The sequence below is a fragment of the Nycticebus coucang genome, chromosome 13, assembly GCF_027406575.1.
Source record: "Nycticebus coucang isolate mNycCou1 chromosome 13, mNycCou1.pri, whole genome shotgun sequence".
Classification (NCBI taxonomy): domain Eukaryota; kingdom Metazoa; phylum Chordata; class Mammalia; order Primates; family Lorisidae; genus Nycticebus; species Nycticebus coucang.
In genome coordinates, this window is record NC_069792.1 from 3,891,861 (window position 1) to 3,913,959 (window position 22,099).

Below are 22,099 nucleotides of genomic sequence, written 5' to 3' on the forward strand. Positions count from 1 at the left end.
ACCTGGTTTCTTGCACCCTCAATGAATCCCCAACAATAAAAAAAAAAAAAAAGAAAAAAAACATTCTAAAACTTATAAGAAAATACCAAATGATAGGGTGCTAAATAAAGGAAGAAATTATAATGGAATAAAATCAAGTAAAAGAGACACCTGAATTAAAGCTTTCATTATAGTAAAAAAAAAATAATAATAAATAAAGCTTTCATTATGACACTTAAACCAACAAATTGGTAAACGGCAATAAGACCAGAAAGGGACAGTGAGATTTGACTCTTGTCTACTTAAGAGCCTTGATTCATTTGCCTCTCTAAGTAGTCACATAAGAAAGTCATTTCAGAGGCTAGAATATATTTTCGTAATTAAAGGAAGAGGGCCAGACTGACGTAAAGCACTTTGCCAAAGCGTGAGATAATTACCAATATTAGGGGATGCGACGGCAAGAGGTTCAGATTAAGAATAATAGTAATAAAAGAAAAAAGCAGAGCTAATGCAGTGGTCATGATTCAGAAAGACACCAGAGAGCCTTCTCGACACCACCTGTAACCTGAATTGTGTTAGAGGAGAAACTGAAAATGCTAATAAGGAATATGATTAAAGGTGGGCCTGGGGTTATAAATTGCTTTTTTAATGGTGATGATAGTAGCTGACATAGAATATAATAAGAAGATGAGAATGTCAGTATCAATTTTTATTAGTGTCAGGAACAATATACAGTATATTTAAATTAGCTTCATTTGTATTAGTATTTTTGTAAGGAGTCTCCCTAGAAACAATAACATCTCCAATGCATTCTAAAAAGAACTAAATAAAGTCGCCCATGTGCCTGTGCCACACAAAACAGCCACGACTTCTCTGCTGGAGAAAACATGCCACGTTTCCTAAGAGGCTCAGAATTAAGACACACACTCGTGAATCTGGATCACGATAAATCTGCAGGAAACGGAAAAAGTTGCAAAAAATAAACTGATAGTAAAAATGCAAGCTTCAATATAAGTCAGTACTTTTCCCCACACAGATGGGTGCTTTTTGCACAATGCTTTTTATATAGAATGATAATTTGGACCAGTGTCTCGGTCAGATTTAGCCACTAAGGAAACGACTTGGGACCTAGTCAGACAAGGTCATTCCCTGAAACACAAATACTTACAATATTTAAAATGATCAGTTAGCGACTTTTATAAACTGGTTGTTATTAAAGAAAAATAGGCAAATTAATTTTGTTTATAAATTTTTCCAGCTTGCCAAGTTACCCTAACAACAAATTAGGTAAAACAATATCTGACAAAAAATGAGTTTTAGAGACTTAGAGTAGGAAACAATATCATTTTTTATTAAAATGTATTCTTTGCTCAACTTAAGAAAGCTGAGATATTAAAAAGATAAACCATATATTGCTTAATATTTCGATGCAGCAATTGTCTGATTTCTTTTCTGAATGTATTTATGTTCGTTCATTCTTTACAAGGTTTTTGTTTCTAATCCTTATCTTAAACATTGTCATTGTCATTAAATTTGGAGCCTCTTCAATTTTGTGAAGGCAAAAAATGGAAACCTAATAAACACATGTATATGTAAAAATAAATTTAAAAAAAGATAAACCGCAAGGGTTAAAATGTAAAATTATAAAAATCCAGCTGCTTAAATGTACAATAACTTTTTAATTTACATCCCCAATAATATTAATGGTGTGTGATTAAAAGCGCAGCCTGGTGGCTGAGAAGGTGGCCTTTCAATCAGAGGTCTGGATGACTTACTAGTTACATAACCTTGGACCAGTTATACAAACTGCTTATATTCACATTATTCATCTGAAAATTGGAATAATTATAGTTTCTACCTTATAAGGTTCTTATGAGGATTAAGTGAGATAAGAAAGTGATAAAGTGCAAGAATGTCCAACACATAATTAAAATTCAATAAATATTAGTTTCATTATAATTATTGATGCTAACAATATGCTTAAACAGTAATTTTATTTCTCCATAAAATTTACAGTAAATATTTTTTTCCTGCAAGTTTGGTTCTCTCTGCCAATTCCTTCCTATTTCTCTATGAATTAGATATTTCTTCTTAGACCAAAGCATACATATTAATTCGCTAAAAATTATCTTTTTTAAAGTTTTCTTTTCAAGATACATCACTAAAAAGGTCTTTTTTTTCTCCCTCTAAATGGTTTGCTTCCCTGAGAAGACATGACTGTTACTTTCCCAGGGGAGCAGCCGAGTTTCAGCGGCACAGTTTCTGCAGTAGCAGCAAAGATGCCGCCCCAGGTGACTGCGAACATCTCACCCACCTGGAGCATTTGATCATTTTAAACTTCTCAACTATAGCCCAGGATGTAGGAGGGAAGGGGAGGGTGAGGGGAAGGGGGGTGGGTCAATAGAGGGAGGGTTAGTAGGGGGACCACACCTATGGAGCATATTGGAAGTACAAGTTGGATCTATCAGGTGTAGAACACAAATGTCTTAATGCTGTAATTGGGTAAATGAGGTGAAGGCTATGTCGATTAGTAGGACGTAAGCTCTCCAATTTGTACAAATAATCAACACATCGAATCCCATAATGGCATAAATGTATTTATGATCTATGTACAAATGACTTAATAAAAACAAATAAAAATAAACTCTCAATCATTCTACAGGAAACATGAAGTCTCCAGAAAGATAGGCATTTTAAATGACAGCAGATTTAAAAAGCAAGAATTTTAAATGAGCCAGGAAATTCAGTAGTTTAATTCTGTTCAAACATAGGGCTGCACTGTATGTCCTGTTCCTATCAAAGTAGTTTCAAAATTAAAATTCTGAGTGAAGAAACTGACCACACAGGCAGGGCCATGGGTTCCCCACCAACAAACGTCCACAGAGAAGAGCCCCGGCCTCAGTTCCAATAGACGGGTGTTCCTGACCCTGCCATGCTGGGGTGAATGGCGGGCAACACAATCTGTGCTTCTTCAGGGACTCACAAGACAGTGGCCGGGGAGAAGGACTGTGTACGTTGTTAATGCACACCTTATCGATTTAATGTGCATTAGACACTGTTAGACACCTTTGATTTTTCAGACATTTCCCTTAGGAATACATGTGGACGACTGCTGTTTTTAAAAAGGTAATTAAATGGTGGACTTTGGACCTCCTGGGTTGGCAATACCACACCTCGAGAATAGACAGGAGAGCATCTTGTTCCCGACAGAAAATGTATCATCAGCACGTGTTTCATTTTGAAAACGTACCTTTTATTTTTTAACTATACCTTGAGAAAGTTTCCATGAAAGAAAATCTAATTGGAATTTATTCTGCAAACTCTACTAAGGTGAAATTTTCAGGATATGACCTGAGATGTAGGTACACTATCTAAGGTGGAAATGCACAGACCCCAAACAAAGCTATCGGTCACATTACCTTCTGTCTAGTCTAAAAAATGTGGTGATTGTATGGAATCATAACTCAGGATCTGGGGTTGCTCATTGATCAGGTTCACGGATGACAACTCAGTTCTTTACTGAACACCTGTTCAGAATCCAAGTGCGTCCGAGGTGTGTAGAGAGGGCCAGTGCCCACTGCATGGACGGAAGTGGGGAGTGACCCACGTTACAGGACAACAGTGTCTTGTTACTAAACCACTAGGTCAGATTGAGTTGTTCTGAATCAGTCATTAGCACAGCTGTTCTTCTCTGCTTCTATGGCGTGGAGTTCAGAGCCTAAGTGAAAGACGCCCTTTGGCCTATTCCTTATATTCCTTGTGCTACAATAAGGATTCTGAGGCTTAAAGAGCATAAACCATTCTAATAACTAAAGCCAAGTAATATGAGAAAAAGTAGCAGAGGACAAATCTTACCTGAGTTCCTGGATTAGAGAACCCACTGGCACTGGTGACCAAAAGAAGAAGGAAAAGAAAAAGAAAAAGACTTGATTAGTCACTCATTTTCCAAACTGTGTGATCAAACTTTTCACCCACTTAAAGCTAAGGACCCCTGAGTGGCAAGTGCAGGCCTCACTTGCTTTCTCACTGGGTGGATTGGTCTTTTTTGTCCTAGCTCTTTGGAGATAAGAGGATGAATGAATATGTCCCAGAACAAACCAACTCTAAGTTTAGTGCCCTGGATGGCCCTCGGGCTTTGAGGTCATAGACGAGACTTTCTAAGTACCTGTCTTAGAGATGCACTGAAAAATTACATATTTTTAAAATGCATTTTGTTTGTAATAGGGAGTTATACCAGAGAGTCTCAAGATTACATTTTTATTGATATTAACAAGTATTTTTGAACAAAACTGGCAAAGTCTTATTATGTCCCAAGATGTTATTTCATAAACTCCCACATATAGGAAAGGGCGAGACAGTCCTCAGCCATGTTAGTATCAATAACCTTTTAAAAATGAGAAAAATTATAAGAAAAAGAGCTTAGAGTTTTCTGACTGAAGTGATGGGAACTAACCAAGTTCATGTCTATAAATACCTGCCCAAACAAGGATAAGCAGCATATTGAGAGAGACAACAGGTGGTCTTAAAGATTACTCACGCTTCCCGAGAAAACAGTTGTTTCATTTCTAGAACATTTGGCTCTATTTAAGGGCATATATGCCTGTGCCAGAAGAATTTGAAGTCCAAAAGAATTGCAAATTAAAAGACCTACTTTTGAAAAGTATGACAGAGTAGTGTGCTTTTAGAAGCCAAAATAAGAAATTGAAATAATCCAAATATACCAGTTCTAGAATGTGGCTATTTATGGCAGGTGTGAGCTTATCCTAAATAATTAAACAAATTGCTTTCCTTAATCTCATATCTTATCGAGAAATTTGCTACATAAAAAGTTAGTGTTTAGAAATACTACATTCCAAATAGTAGGTTATATAATATGATCACGTTAGAAGTGATTTAAACGAAAACTGGACAAGAATACAGTATAAAACTTTGGGTAGAGAAAAGGGCCTTATTTTCTTGCACTTCAGTTACCTACCATGGCTCATGATAATGACAATTACATTTTAACTGGAAAAAAATTATCCTTGAATTTATTAAAAATTTTTGGATTCTAGACTTTGCTCAAACAGGAATTAATTACCTCGACTACAATGCAAACATACAGGTAACAAAATCATTCCATTTGGTTAGCTGCTGTTGGCTGCACATCTCAAAACCCACCCACAGGGTGCAAGGCCACGGCAGGGACTAGGCCTTTCCTGAGCAAGGTGGAGCCTGGAAAGGGCAGGGTGGAGCGGGAACAGCTATTCGGAGTGTTCTGAGAGGCTGTGATGAACCTACAGTTTTCCATTTAGAATTAAGGGTCACAAAAATATAGCTAATTATAATAAAAGTTGTTTTCCTTGAGGGGTATTATTGCCAGTCAATCCTGTTTTCCAGATGTTTAGATCATCAAGGGCCTGTTTATATTTCAGTATTACATTACCATCTGTTGGTTACAAAAAGAGTGGGATAACCGGCAAGTTAAACCTTCCAAACATTACTTTGCAGAGCTGCAGGAAATTCCCAACAGAGACAGTCAAAAAACAAACATCATCATTTTACTTGAACTAAGTTTAGACTGGGAACCACCAACCCAGGTAACATAAAAATCAAAACCTGCTTTGGCAATAAACTACCAATTTGTCTTTTCCCATGGTCATTCAAGGTCGCTTTTATCGTGTGAAAAAAGAAGAAGGTCATTTTTATCATGCAGTGTTCTATCGCTGAACCTTATGCTGTTTTGCAGGATGTTCAAATTCAGGGTTGCATTTTGTAAAAATTAGCGTCATGTATCATTTGGACTTTTCCGAGTCCGTTAGCTCCTGGTTCAAAACATTTTGTTCCTCAGTGCCAGGATCCAGCATCTTGGCTCGGTTTGTAAAAAAGAAACCCCGAGGAAGTTGTAATCACTCTGACTGCACATCAGGGACCAAGCCTCGGAACTCCATATTTCATGGTACAGTGGGCACAGGGTTGCAAACTCACCCTCGGTTCCTTTAGAGCGAGTACGTAGCGTTTTATCTTCAGCCTCTGCATCCATCTGTAACATGAGCACAAAGTCCGGAGGTCATTCCTTTGATATTGGCCAAAAACATGTACTTAGAAGTTCTGAAGGTCACTGTGAAAAACAGAGTAGCCTTCCATGCTCTTGAATCACGTTCTGGCTCTGCAGGTGTATAACTGTGGCTGCCCTCGCATACCACCAGCTTTGCAAATGCATCTACAGATGATGGAAACCAGAGAGAACAACGACCAGGGGGCAGATGTTCTTGTCCACAAGTGTTTGTTCGTTAGTGGATTCAAACAGCATTACAAAGAGAGGAAAAGGATTGTATGATTAACAGTGGCTGTGACACGAATGAAATCTCAAAGGCCAAACCAAGGAATTTCAGACTGATTTACTGAAACCTGAATTGTTTACATTTCTTTGCCTTCCTGATATATACCTCCTTCTAAGTTAGGGAAAATGATTTTCTGTGTAAACAGGCAACATAAAGGTGACCCTCTGAAGATGCTTCCAGAAATACCCGTGGAAATTTTGATTAACAACAATGACATATATTTAGTCTTAGAATTCCAGAGTAAAGACGGGTTATCATCATCCAAATGTATAAGGAAGGTGAAGTCTGAGTGAAGTGTGTCAGTATCAAATTTCCTAAAACATCATGACTAAATGTGTTAAATGTAATCAAATCCTCGATCAACGGGATGGATGCAAAGACTTTAAAAGCCTGTTGTGTTCAGAGTCTGACCCAACTACACCCATTCAATTCACTAGAATCTGCTAATCATCTCTTAGTTTAATTCAGTTCTGTGTGTTATCAGAAGGAAGTCTTAAATGTAAATAAGTTGTTTTGCTTGTTGAAAATCAGAGGCAGGCAGAAGGCGTGCTCAGTGGCTCCCATCCTTAAATCCTGACACCAGCACGGATGCCGTGCCACTGCGATGGTAATGGGAGCCGTGTTCCTGCTCTCAGAGGCTGAGTTGTGATTGAAGGCACTGACCTGCCATAGACTTATAATAGGGGAGCAGGTGTGGCAATGATGGACTTTAATTTCCTTTAATAAACCTTTTATGTGCCACACTTTTACTGCCATTCGACGCTCTCCAAGGTCCTGCACATAATAGGTTCATTACTTTTGATTACTATAGTCTATTGAGACAAACAACTCCAGAACACACTATATATTATGTTCGATTAAACCAATATAGACTATTTATCCATTGTGCATTTTTTCACCTGCAACACTACAGACAAAATTAACAACAGCTCTCCTAAACTAAAACTATTAAAACCACCAGAACTCCTTTGTCATCATTTCATAATAAACACCATACCAATTGTTGAACTGCCTTTAAATTAGCAAACAAAAAGTGTTCCCTGCTTTAGCTGAACAGCAGTTGCTGTAGTCTAAATAAAATGGTTCGTTGTTATGAATATTTTAAAACTATACAATAAGAAAAAGCAATAAAACAGAGGTGATTTTTTTTCCTGTCGATTTTCTTTCTTTTCAAACCACATGAGTTTATGACAGATGTGACATTGCCTAAGATTAAAATGGCTTGGTTTACTCAGGATGGTGAGCACGGCCTTGTGAAATCCTCCTCCTCCCAGGAGTATCTCCGATGCATACAAAGTGGCTCAACTCACACAAACGCCCCTCCATGTGCTGAACGAATAACTAGATTAAGAGAGATCAGCGGTATGTGAGGGTTGAAGTGCTGAAAACCATCCAGTGTTTCTAAGGAAGCGGCTCCCGGGGGGGGGGGGTGAGCACCCACCCAACACCAGTCTTTTGTAATTCTGCTACACAGGTGCCATGAACTAGCCTCAATGACTCTGAAAAATTCCCCTGAAGACAAGGGAAGGTTGCACTCCAATACCAAAACTGAAACACAGACTGCCCAGAGTGCCAGCAGGCTCATAGAAAAGTTTCAGAAGCATGGGAAACACAACTTCCTTTACAAGAGCGTGAAGCCTAATTCTATTTTGCAATTCAGCCATCTAAGGGCCTGGCTGTCTTGTCACTACTCCAGGCCCCAGGTGGCAGTGTCCCCGCAGAAGTCACTGGGAGGAATGTATACATATTCATGGACTCACGGCTGTGCTTGGAATGCTAACCTCATCCTGTGTTTTGTTGGGCTACAGTCCTCTTGTTGGTGTGACACACATCCTGTATCCTACAGGAACAATCTAAAAGACTGACAGCTCACTCATAAAACTAAGTCTTCCAGGGTAACGAGACCCAGGAGTGAGAAAGACCAAAGTCAGGCCACCACACACGCCCGATTATGTGACTTGCTTTTCTGTCACCTGAAGAACAAACATTACCAGGTTCAGGGTCTGGTCATGTCTCATGGCTCACTGGGGAATAAGAATATCAGAAATCCAAAGCACGTGCATTTTTCTTTTTCTTTTTGGAGATAGAGAGTTTTATTTTTATTATTTTATTTTTTTGTAGAGAGTGCCATGGCATCACAGCTCACAGCAACCTCAAACTCTTGGGCTTAAGTGATTCTCATGCCTCAGCCTCCTGAGTAGCTGGGACTAAAGGCGTCCGCCACAACGCCCAGCTAAAACATGTGTAACGCTTCACGGATTTGCGCCTCATCCTTGCGCAGGGGCCATGCTAACCTTCTCTGTCTCATTCCAGTTTTAGTATATGTGCTGCCGAAGTGAGCACGCGGTAGAGAGTTTTAACATCAGGAGATGGTTCTCACAGGTCTCAGTTCAAAAGTAGGTCCCTGTTCTGTAGAACCTTATTTAGGGAAGGAGAAATTTTGCTGTATTCTTCATTTGATTGTTCTCAGTAAATTGCCTCAGTAAATGAAGAAATTGCCTCAATAAATAATACATTGACTTAACTTTTGTAAAATGAAACCTCCTATTCAGTGAGTACCTTGTTCAGGTAACAGATCATTGAAAGTGGAGAGAGATTTCTAGCTGTGTTAGGGCCCTGGGATGTGGGGCGGGGGGATTACCATCCTTTCAATTTCTTCCAGCATTATAGGAGAGGTTCATAATCACGACTTGATTCAGATCAGATATAACTGACGGATATAACATGTGCCATCTTTAAAGTTCTGCTGCTTATTAGGGACTTTGTTATTTTTCCCCTGGAAAAGGAGACTTGATCATCTTCACTGCTTAAGCCCCCAGTACTACTGATAAGTCTGCAATTAATTTTGTAAAACTTAATGAAATACTTTTTTTCTGAAAACAAGGGTTTTATATCTTAAAATGCTATCCATCTCCAGGCTTCTTAGGGTCTTTTCCATACCTCATTCCTTGTTGTAGACAAATAAGAGCAGCAGATACTGTCTGAGATCAAATAATGGTGCCCTCCCTACTTCGACAATCTGCTTCTCAATGTGGATAAGAATAGTCCAAATAAACTTTACTACTTTTATCTAATATGAAATTACTTCAAGAAAAGTTAGGTTTAGCCCTAAGTACAGCTATATTATGTATGTTTATATAGAAAGGAGGGAAAATGGCTCTCACTGGGTCTCTAATTCATGATAAAGACAGAAGAACACTTCTGTTTTTGTTTGTTTGTTTGTTTTTGTTTTTGAGACAGGATCTCATTATGTCGCCCTCGGTAGAGTGCTGTGGCCTCACACAGCTCACAGCAACTTCCAGCTCTTGGGCTTAGGCGATTCTCTTACCTCAGCCTCTGGAGTAGCTGGGACTACAGGTACCTGCCACAAGAACACTTTTAAAAAGGCTCATGCTCCAGTTTTCTGGTGGGGGAGGAGTGAGTATAGGGAGAAATGGAAAGAGAGAAAGAAATTTATAAAATAAGGAAGGCCAACAAGCAAAACTTGGAGGAAGAACTTGTAAGAACTAACAATGGAAATTAGCAGAGATGAGATGGGGAGGGGAAGTGACCACAACATTAACTGTGTAGTTGAATTTGGAAAGCCCTCACTTAACATCTTTAGATGCCCACAGACCTATGCACAGGTACACAAAGTGATTCCCTAGTACTTGTCCAAAGAGCTAGTCTCATCACATCGCCCCAGGGCACAAATATGGCACCTTTTTGGGGGCTGAAGAGAAAGTCCTATAATTGCTGTTTTCATGCTAAGGAGAGTTTCAGGGAGCATGACACAGAATTTCTAAACTCGACTTTGCTTACATTCACTCAGGCCAATCACTAGAGCACAACTGTCCAAGTTAATATTTACTTATCAATTCATTATTAATTATTATTATTTTTGAGCAGAGTCTCACTCTGTCACCTGGAATATAGTGCCACTGTGGTGTCACCCTAACTCACAGCAACCTCAAACCCCGAGGCTCCGGTGATCCTCCTGCCTCAGCCTCCTGTGTACTGGGACTACAGGTGCCTGCCACAATACTCAGCTAATTTTTCTATTTTTTGTAAAGACGGGGGTCTCCATCTTGCTCAGGCTGGTCTCCAGCTCCTGAGCTCAAGAGATCCTCCTGCCTTGGCCTCCCAGAGTACTAGAATTACAGGTGTGAACCACTGTGACTGGCCAAGTTAATATTTAATCACTTCTCACAATCTGGATATAACAAATCCTTTGGTGATGTTGAGATTCAGTTTCTCCTTTCAATAGAGCTCTAAATATTGGCAATCTCAATATATACTTCTTTTTCCTTTTTTGAGACAGGGTCTCACTCTGTCACCTAGGCTAGAGTGCAGTGGCATTATCATAGCTCACTGCAGCATGGAGCTCCTAGGCTTATGCCATCTTTTTGGCTCACTCTAAGTGCCATCATGCCCAGCTATATATATATATTTGTTTATATATATTGTTTCTTGGTAGACATGAGATTTCACTATTTCCCAAGGTGGGTTTGAACACTGGGCTTTCAGCAATCTTCCTGCCCTGGCCTCCTAAAGTTCTAGGATTATAGGCATGAGCCACCATGCTCAGCCAATATATACCTATAATATGCATTTGTAAGGAGTCTTGAATTTCTTAATAGTCATAGAGAAAGCCATGGTGGCCACAATGTTTTGAGGGTGTTTTCTGAAAATCCTTATACAATTCATCTTAGCACTGTTTAGGTAGATGTCTCATGCAGATAGCTAGTTAGGATTTGAGAAGCACTTCACGTACTTTAGGGCCGCAGGCATCTGCCTTTTAACAAGACTTTACTGTGCTCCTCGCCTGAGATTTTCGACCTGGCAAGGCGGGTGCTTGCATGTCACGCTACTCTTGTGAGACGTGGTTTCCAATGTGACAGAAAGTTCTGTGGCTGCTGAGGAAAGATCATAGGGTCCTCTCCATGAGGAACCATTTCTCCATCAGTGTATCCTTCTTTTTCAAAAACCAGGATGTTTTGTTTTTTTAAAGAAAATGACAAGAAAAACTCAGGAAGTTGGAAAAGGCTAAGCCCGGAAAATGAGACTACTGGCTGATGCCAGCACCGTGCCATGAAATCTGGCCAGGTTGAAGAACAAAGAGACCCACATCAAGGTCCTTTCATGTGATGGCTGTTGCATCATTTTGCTTTATTATTTTTTTATTTTTATTGTTTTTGGCAGTTTTTGGTCGGGGCTGGGTTTGAACCTGCCACCTCCACCTCCCTACTCCTTTGAGCCAAAGGCGCCACCCATCATCATTTTGTTTTAAACATTGCTTTGGATCAGCCCACAGTGGCAACAAGGATGTTTGCCTGTTACACAAGGAAAAATTATGGGGAAAATGAGCTGTAATACTAAATACAGGAGCCTACCTGATTTATGGAGAGGCCTCTAAGAGTGAGTGCTTAAGTATTTTTTTCCTCTGTAGCTCCCCTTTTTCCATTTTTCCATTTTTCTTTTCATATATTTGTTAATTACTCAGGAAGGGTAGGAGTACATTCAGAAAGTAAACATTTAAAAATTCTAAACTCGGGGCTGTGCTTGTGGCTCAAAAGTTTAGAGCGCTGGTCCCATATGCTGGAGGTGGCAGGTTCAAAACCTAGCCCCAGCCAAAAAAAAAAGAATAAAAATTCTAAACTCTAACAAAAACATGCTTTTACACAAGCCATGAGGACACGTGTATAATTTTTTGGACTTTCCCCTGTTCATTTGCACACTGGTCTTGATTTCAGCTCTCTGTCTTGTACATCTCTTACTATGCCATCTTTGATTCTGCACAGAAAGAAGAAGAAGTTAAGGATGTGTGCCTTTTAGATTTATGACACTTCTCCTGGTCTCCCAATAAGTACCAAACTCAAAAGAAAAGCAGATTCCGTCTGCTATCAGATTAAGCACAGATCTCTAGGAAATAGGTCTTCGTGGGCCGCAGGGAAGTGCATTCCTCACAGATGAGGTGATTCTTTAAGTCACTTGGAAATGTACCTTAATAAAAAAAAATTCTTAGACTTGAGACAAACTTGGGGAGCATTACAATTGGGATTTATTCTGATCTCAGTTCTGATTTCTGAGTTTCCCCCTGCTGTTGCAGACCTCCTCCTGCAACTTTGCACAACTGGTGATACTGAACATAAACCAAAGCCACATGCTGGTGTCCTGTTGCCAAACGACTTCAGCAAATAGTTGTATTATTCCCTTAGGTGACCGACTTGTGCCAAGGATTTCTATTAGTTGCCATACCACAGCCTCGGAGTCACAGCTTTGTGACAATCAGGGGCAATTGTCAGCTTTATGATTTAGGAGAGAGGGTTTTATATATATATATATATTTAACATGTCCTGTTGAAGGATAACTCAGGGCAAGTAACACAGTAAAAGGGCCTTTAAGTTTTCTTTCTTGCTGGTATTTTGAGATGCATCTATTGCAAAATATGTCAGTGTTGGAAACCCAGCTTCTTCGTACAGAGATGCATTATGTGAAATAGATTTCACTCAAGGACACCCCAACCCCTTACTCTTCAGTGTTTGCAGGAATTAACTAAAGGAGTCATCTATAGTGCTTTTAACATCATCACACCACGTATTTAGTAATCTGTAAGCAAACTAACTTCTAATAGGAATGAATCCAAATTGGATTTTTAAAATTATCTTGACCATGGACCTTTCTTTAAGGGCAAAGCCAGGCGAACAAATAACACATACCCATCGATTTTCCAGAATAGTTTGTAAGCTCAAACTGCTTAATACTTTTGATTATTAAATGTCTGCGCCTCGGACAAAAATCACAACTCTAAACTGAGTCCTAACAAACGATCTGAATAGCAACTCACAGAAATACAGTGCGAAATCGTCCACTTTTTAATGAATAAAAGTGTCACCTTACCTCTCTCTTTCTCCAGGTAACTTGTATGCCCACTCAGTTTGCCCTGCTCCGTCAGAGGGACTGAATGTCTTTGTCTGATTTAGTGAGAGCTCCTGAAATTCATTCTTTTAAGACAGAAAATAAGAGAGGAAAGCATTACCAGTCTGGGCTGATACTGAGCAGCACAAACCCTCCTGTGGGCGGCCACTGCACACCGACACTCACTGGCGGTTTGCTTGGACTATACTACAAACAGAATGAAAACTTCTGCATCAGTGAGACAAATATTTTCCCATTTTGAAAGGTAAGCCAAATCCATTATGTCTTGACTACCAAACAACCTGTCCGTTTACCTATTACATCTTCAATTTAGCTGGGAAATTAGATGAGAGCAACTCAATGATCACTCCTATTATTTTTATTTTTCATCACTAAAAGAAAAAGTTGAGGCAAGATTTGGAATATACGATACTCAAGAAGTCACAAAAAGACAGATTCAAACTGTAGCCTTTTGTCATTTGGAGCTCTCTTTCACGAGGCCATCATAAAATGCTACCAGCCTTTTTTGCCAGGGATGTAACTTGCTTTCCAAGGAAACAATTTGTCCTTGGTTCACTCTGTGCTCTGTCATAATACACAGAGCGGCATCACCTCTATTAGTTCCCAGGGATGGAAACAGCATCTGTTTTCATCACGTCACTTGACCCCTAAAAGAAAACTTGTAAGTTCAGCGCAAGTGCACACAGCATAAATGGACAGGACCCATTTATGCCCAGATATCGACACATTCACAGAGTTAGTTCCGGTATGTTAAAACACATGCTACCAACCTTCCTCGCAGAAGATGTCTAATCGCCCTGCCTTTTATAGTCTATGGAGGCACCCAGCTTTTCAACCATAGATTTCTGTATTTCCTGTAGGCTTTGACCAGACATTAAGTAGATGCTTCTTCAACTCAAGTCAGCAACTGTAGTTTCTGGGGAAAAAATGGAGATAAAGTGATAGCGCAGATTACTGTATGGGCTGTAAGAATCAGAAAGTAGCACAGGAGCTTGGGAATTCTTAGTTTGTGTTTGACTGCAACTAAAACAGAATGCTTTCTCCACAAATGCGTTTGGCCTCCTCGGCTGCACTCTCTGTTCAGAAAGAGTTCTGAAGCTTTCCACCTGCCTGTTCCCCTTTGTTTACCATACACTAACCTAAAACAAAAGATCCTGGAAAACAGTCACACTGGTGAACAAAGCTCTTTCTAAATCCTGAAAGTAATGGCTTTTTGTCTAATACCCTATCGTGTTATGTATTTATTAGCAATACATTTTCCATTTATTTTCTCAAAGATTGCCAATAAAGAACTGAATCACATAAGGGAGTAGCTGTAAAGCCTCGAGTTCCCTAATGTCAAACTCATTAGCATTCGAATAAGTACGCAGCAGCACATCATCTGCACAATTGCAATTTTTTACTACTTTTAATAGCATTTCTCAAAGGGCTCATTTTCAACTTTCTTCAGTGGTTAGTTGGTTCTCAGGGGAAAAGTAGCTTCCTGACGCTCACAGCTTCCACTCCTCAGCCCGGCAGTTTGCTGTCAGATGCGTCAGCCCGGCCCTAACCCCATCTGCTGGGGCCCCCTCCCTGGGGAAGGGAGTTAAGGCAGCACAGCTGAGATCGGCTTGCAGAAGTGCACAGAGGGCGCCGGCAAAATATAAGTTTAGAAATAGGATTTGACACCACAGGGCTTGAGAAGCCTAAGCACACCCCACTCCAAAGGGGAGCTGGGAGCCCTGCAGGGGCCTTCCTTCTCACGAGCCTGTCACTCACAACTCCACCCACCTGCTGGTGGAAGCGCACCCTTGGCAGATACCAAAAGGAAACGTCCACTGGAACCGAAGCCCTCTGGCCCCTGCAACTGCTCTATTACATCAAGAAGATACCTGTAAACATCTATTTTTATTAATTGTCATACTTTAATCTATGTTTGTAGATAATCTTAAATACTCATGGGATACACACGTCTTCGAAGACAATTAATCTAAGACAGAGAACTTTGACCAAACTCCTAGAACTTCCAACCCCGTTCATTGTAGGGTAAAAACTCATGCCACGCGAAGCTCGTATTTTTATGGAACAGTAATCTTAAATGACAAAACTATTCAACAGCCTGGGTGTTAGTAACCTAATGGGTTGCACAATTCTTAAGCAGAATTTTTTTTTTCATAATTTGCTTTTTATCATCCAAAGTAATCTCTTGAAACTTCTATCCCACCATTCAAAGTACAATTGAAGAACAAACTATCTAGTAGATTCTGGTAAGAGAGAAATTAAATTAACAACTCATGACTAAAGTTTGAGAGTTTTCAAAGAAATACAATAAAAACAAAAACAAGAAGCATAATTTAATCATCTTTCTGATGATTCAGAAGGCCTCTCAAGATTGTGCTGTGCCATTTCCCTCATGCTGTGTATTTAGATGGCTGTAACAGAATTCTGTTCAGCAGAATTTTGAACAAAAAAATTCCATACATAGTTCACATCAAAGAACTATAGATACAACATGGGATCTTGATGTGTACTTAACCTGCATAAAATTCATAGCATACTAAAAAAACTTAAAAAAAAAAAAAAAAAGAAGTTACAGGGCGGTGCCTATGGCTCAAAGGAGTAGGGCACTGGCCCCATATGCTGGAGGTGGCAGGTTCAAACCCAGCCCCTGCCAGAAACTGCAAAGAAAAAAAAAAAAGTTACAAAATGAGTACTTTTAGCACATTTAGTAATAGCTACTTGTTTGAAACTATCATTTCATTTTTGGTGACCAAACTATTTTAGACCATACTTAAAGAACATACAACTTTAAAATAACATTACAAAAAGCATGCTTACAACAGAACTATTTATTACATTAAGTGAAGAAAAGATAGTCACATATACCCAGTGAAGAATACTGAGGTTTTTCAACCCTATTCTTTTGAAAGGCTTTCAATCTGCCTTTCATGTAAATAAATTTAAAATTTTAAAAAAATCTCTACTCAATGTGCTTGCAGAAAGTGGTGAAATCAGTGTTGATCACATGACTACATAACCATTCAATGCTGATCACCGAACAAGTATTTATATTTGATTATCCTGACAACCATAAGAATGGAGCCCACGTACGTATTCAGGTATGGAAGATCCAACTAAATATTCAACTTAAAAAAGGCAAACACAAATGAAAACTAGGAAGTGTCTGAATCACTGTACCTTTTGACACAACCTTACATCTTAAGGTGCCCTCTGATTATGACACAGTTTTACTTGTTCAGTGAAGTCATCATAAAGTATTCCACCTGTCTGCTTTACAATCTGCCAATGATTAGGGCCTCTCAGTGCTTCACACCTGCTTCAGGAGTGAGTTGAGTTGTTGTTCCCCAAAATGTTCTTTAAACCTATGGTACAATATAATGAGTCTGCTGTGTTATTAAAAAAATAAAAACCAGTGGCTCATACTTGTAATCCTAGCAATCTGGGAGGGTGGATTGTTTAAACTCAGGAGTTTGAGACCAGCCTGAGCAAACTTGAGACACTATTTCTAGAACTAGCCAGGTGTGGTGGTGGGCACCTATAGTCCCAGCTACTTGGAGGCTGGGGCAAGAGGATTGTCTCAGCCCAGGAATTTGAGGTTGCTGTGAGCTATGACCTTACGGCACTAAACACCAAGGCCACAAAGCAAGACTCTCAAAAATAAAAAGATTAAAGAAAATAGAGTATATCAGATTATATTTTATCGGGTGAGACAAATGACCTGAAGTTATGTAATACATAATGTCAATTACAGCATCAAAACAGAGAACCACAGATTTATTTGTGGTTTCAAAGGTTGTAATATTAAAAAACTAAAAATTTCTAAACTAAACTCAAAGTGAAAAGTTTGGTGAAAGGGCAAATGAATATAATAAGAAATGTAACTCACACTTATGTAACTCTGTCATATAACAAGTAATATGAGGTCACTACTCGGACTAATTTCCTTTTGGAAATTAGCCTATTCTCTCTTAGTTGGGATAGAAATACCCAACAGTGTCCTCTCAGAATTTTAGGGTGTTAATAAAATCTCCAAAGACCACCGTGACACCTGGTTTCTTAACAAGTAAACATAAAAATCTGTGTTGATTTTAGCATGGACATCCCATGAGGCCCTTTCTCCATGACTTCTAACAGTTAATTCTCCATCACTCTTATAACTTTAATGTCCTCACCAATTGTGCCATAGTTGGAATAATGAAAAGGTGGGATTACCCTTGCTTGGTTTAGTGTTTATCATAAAGACAAGTTTGTGTGATAATTTAAGTTATCGTCACATGTTGCATGAGCCTTGATAATGCCTTTGACTGGTAAAACAATAAAATTCTTCAGTTTCCCATTTGCCATTTTGCTCCACTAAATTTTTAATGAAAAACTTAAATCCTTTATTTGGGAGTTCCTAGTCAATGAGCTATAGAATTGGTTTTTCATCATAGTAAGAGATTATATATTTAGAAGTTGATGAACAAAAATTATATTTGATGCCGTCAAAATTGACTTTCTTCTGCCTAGCTTTCTAGATTGACATTAGGGAATATGCTTCATTGGTTGGAGCAAATGAAGATAAGTAGTGAATTTCATTTACAATATTTTAGGTGAATAAAAACACTGTGTATTGGCTACAAACTTTACTTGTACCACCAGCCCATCATTAGGCTCCTGATCACAGAAGGAGGAGAAAAAAGCAGTTTCCGGGAAACTGGACTTCTCTGCTGGACGTGAGTCAGTGGGATCACTCACTTTTAGGGAGACTGTTTCAGATTTTAAATCACTGCATTTTCAGCAAGACAAAGTCTTTGATATTAGCCACCAAATTGCTTTTCACGATCCATTTTAATATTTTCGTACTTCCCTGAGTGATTGCTGAAGTTCAAATATAAACAAAACTTCTCGTAATTCAGTATCGTTTTATCATTTTAAAAGAAGAATGAAGTAAAATTTGTCAAACAATGTACAAAATTTCCATTGATGGACTTAATTGATTTTCACTGGTTCACCCAGCTTTTTGAAATCTCTGCCCTATAGAATCTTTCCAAGAATTTTAAGTACAAGGAGTGCTATCGTAACTCCTCTCCTCCCAGAAAATGCAATTTTTGCTTTACAGATTGCTGAACTCATACAGAGCATCAGAATGTCTTTGGTCTCCACTGTGGGATGAAGTCATTGTACTTACAGTGGTGGGTGCTACAGGGTTTGCATTTGTCCTTTCAGTCCTTGTAAAAATAAAACACAGATCTCTTCTCCTTAAACTCTGAAGCAACGCTAAGAACTTATGCAAGACCTTTATTTTTCCCTGCAAGATGATTTAACTTTCCCCTGATTTCAGTTACAAAATAGCCCTCAAAGATACTTAAAGCCTTGCTGTCATTAACATAACTGCATTCAGATGCCATTCCTGACTGATCATTCCAACACCTTGTGGGGGAAAAAAAGTTGCATGCTGTAAACATTATAAACATATTCAAATAAGCTTCACACAATCTGCCATGCTTATTTCTGCCTAGATCATGGACCAGCGAAATGGTTAATGCAAATGGATTTATAATTTGCTTTGGGGGGCCAGTTTCTTCTCCTTATTTATTAGCCCAGCTGATGGGGCAGATTTGATGAGGCACTTCTGGAATAATTGAGTCATCACACAAAGAAGGCTGCGAGCATTCAGAGTGGTTTTATCAGCAGCAAGCAGGCCTGATTACTGACAATTACACTCTGATCCGGTGATGGAAGAGAAAGAGCCAACGAGTGGGAAATGTCCGTGTTTCTATCCAGGAATAATTTCTACATTCATTTTACATGCTAAGTGTTTCCTATCTCTGCATAATAAACTGTAAACAGGAATAGATGGCACAATGTCCCTTAATATTTCCTGGTAATGAAGACACAAATGTACAGTGAGTGCTGATAAATATAGATGAAACATAAGCTATTCTCCCAGTCTGTATTGTTACCTTTAAAACAAATGCATTTTTGTGGTAAAAGCATAATCATAGCTAATGCAAAAAAATGACAGAAGATTGAAACTGTCCTTGTAACTACACAGAAACTTTGTAAAAGTCCTGTTAATCACCCCTGCTTTCAAGGCTGGCGGGCAGAAGGTGAGACACTAGAAACCTCATCATTTTGTTTCTCAACAACCAACTGCGAGGAACTCCTTGGGTTGGAAGCAGCAAAGGACAGGGCAACAGTGACCTCCAGTAACACTCAGAGCACATCTCAACGCGAAGCTGAGAACACAATGGCGCTGGCACAAGGAGACATCTCTGCCGGCATGGACTTCAGTGACTTCAGGCTATTCAATAGAATGTGGATCATGAATAACAGAGTGAGACCTCCGATTGCCTGACTGGTCACCTACAGCCGTGCGTGGCTGCCTGTCTTCAGTGTGGCGCCTTCAACCACTTGTTCATGATGTGGTTTACTAACAGAACACAAGGGCGAAAATTCATCTCATAGAGATGTCTCCCTAAACCAGCTTCTCTCCAACTCAGACTCTTGATTTGCCAGAGAAAGGGAGTGTTCAGGCTTCTGAATGTGCTACTAGAGTTTTAGTGGAAAAACTTTAATTTCTTGTAATACCAACAGTTTTCTCTTTTGAAAAGCCAATCAGGTGCAAAGACCAAATAACAAACCTGCCTGGGTATCCTTGCTTCATTATTTCTCTGAAGCCCCTTCCTGGCTTCCAAAGAAATCAAAAAGTTATTCTCTGTTCTCCAGTGGTAACTATGGAAACTCTGTTTTTATTAAAGTAACTACTTAACAACAAGGCTTGTATTGCAACAAAATGTGCTATTTTGACTAGATCTACGCTAAACATCCTTATAATGTCAAAACCTTTTTAATGAAGTTCAAAGATCACTTGGTGATTCAAAAATAAGGCTTTCTATTATGCAAAGGGAATTTTCTCTATTTAAGCCTTTGTATTATATAGATTATTATACAATAGACTTATATCCTCATTCATTTTCCATTTTTCGTTACCCATTTTTAAGAGATTTAAAAGTTTTTTTCAAGAGTCCGCTGTTTTCTTCCAACACCATATTTGTTTTCCATTAAAATCTTCACATAGTCTACAAATTTGAATTTAGATCAAAGACATAACTCAGTTGCAGAGGCCAGTGCGGTTCTGAATTTTTGCAGAATGATTCTTGGACTTCATTCTCACTAAAGTGCTTAATGTAACATAGATTTTTAAAATAAAGGTAATTCCCCCCCCCCCAGATTTACTTATGATTGGTTAAATATACATTTATTGGGCCACAATTATGTATTGCCCATGTTAGAAAGCGTGTGTCAAAAGATACCTGAGGACTGTCCTCCAGACTACAAAGCAGTAAGTTTAGGATTCTTTAATAAAGCTGGAAATAATAACATCAGAGAAAGGCAGAAGGAACAGAGAAGCACAGACTCAGACTGGAGAAGCTTTCAGAAGATGATTCCTGAAAAACGCATCCCCAGAGAGATTCAGAGAACTTTGACGAGAATAAATAAACGTCCCGGAAGACCACTTGGAAGGACATAACAGTTGAAATTGTACTTGGCTTGGTTAAACAATGTATCAAAGCCGTATTTTTATTTAGTTACAAGAGGGTCAGAGACTTGAGTGTTGAATTAGATAGCTAAAATTAAATGTTTCGCATTTGTTAATTTTCTTTGTAACTTCAAGGCAACTTTTCCCTTCAGTGCCAGGACTGCCAAATTCCTGAATGTGACTTGTCATTCAGGTTGTGGTTGAGGGCGTCCCCCAGAAGTCTGTGTCCCTGCAGTGTTCTGAGGGCTGGTGCCTTCCTTCCGATGACCGTCCTGTCTGCTATTGTCTTTACCGATGTCCCTTTTCTCTACCCTGGGCCAGGTGAGCACAGGAAGTGCGAGGCCATGTCTTGCTGACACTCTGGTGCAGAGTATTTTCATGGCCATAGTAGGTGCTCAATGTATTTTTACTGAACTGAATTGAAACAAACCAAAAATACTATTTTTCAGATGACTGATATAATTGTTTATTAATTGAATTTGAATACAAAACACCCCAGACATGGACTCTGTTTGACAGCTAAGGAGAGCTTACAATTTTGTCTTCCCTACTATTGAAAATATCATTTCCCAAAGTGCCAGGCAGAGCAAGTGTGACGTGTAATAGGTTTTAGGGTCAGATTCCCTCAAAGTCTACTTTTATTTAATTTATATGAAAAATTATGACCCGTTTAAATGGGTCCTTTTGTGGAAATAAAAGTCAAATGTATACCTGAAATAGAGTTAGTTTTATTTTCCCAAATTTGAAAAGAAAACGACCTAGGAAGGTGTTCAACTCCTTTAAGTTATAATGCAGACTTCACTATACTCGCTCAAAGTTTTCCAGACTATCCTGATGATTGTGCCTCTACAATTATCTTAAACAACACGCATCCATATGCTCAGCCCTGATGACTTTTGTATGGGGGAGACCATGACACAGGTCACGAGGAAGGCAAAACTATTATTTTTATCAAAAAAGTGAAGTGGCATAGTGTTTTCTAAATAAATACCACTCGCCTTTACTGAACTCTTATCAAGTGGTAGGTATTCTTTTTAAGGATTTATATATGCACTGTCTTACTTAATCATCATAGCATACCTTTAGGGAAGTACGATCAATTTTATAAATGAGGAAAAGGAAGCAAATTGAGATCCCCAAATTACCCAGTGCTCGCGTGAGTAGCAGTAGAACCAGGATTCACCGTCCGCTTTCTGCTCAGGTCTCTGTGCAGAGCCCTGGGCTCCCCACCACCACCCGGACCCTCCACGCCACTTACCCACACTCACTTAAACACGGGCTCACTGAAGGCTCCAGTAAAACATGTCTTCTTAGCACCTTGGATGATGTAGGTTTTGTGTTTACAGAAATATC

The 22,099-nt window shown here is 39.1% G+C and overlaps 1 protein-coding gene and 1 non-coding gene across 2 annotated transcripts in view; both read right to left on the bottom strand.

The window, feature by feature from the left end:
- Positions 1–14,015, bottom strand: part of ST18 (ST18 C2H2C-type zinc finger transcription factor) — a 109,979-nt gene extending 95,964 nt beyond the window's left edge. The window contains exons 1-4 of the mRNA XM_053559461.1: positions 13,992–14,015; positions 13,183–13,286; positions 5,947–6,001; positions 3,835–3,865 (exon numbers count right to left, since the gene is read on the bottom strand). Coding sequence (XP_053415436.1) covers positions 3,835–3,865; positions 5,947–6,001 — 86 coding nt within the window. The 5' untranslated portion in view covers positions 13,183–13,286; positions 13,992–14,015. The remainder of the gene's footprint in view (positions 1–3,834; positions 3,866–5,946; positions 6,002–13,182; positions 13,287–13,991) is intronic.
- On the bottom strand, positions 8,539–8,645 carry LOC128564096 (U6 spliceosomal RNA). Its single transcript, XR_008373983.1, has one exon. It is a non-coding gene; the product is annotated as a U6 spliceosomal RNA (small nuclear RNA).
- Positions 14,016–22,099: the final 8,084 nt, after the last annotated feature.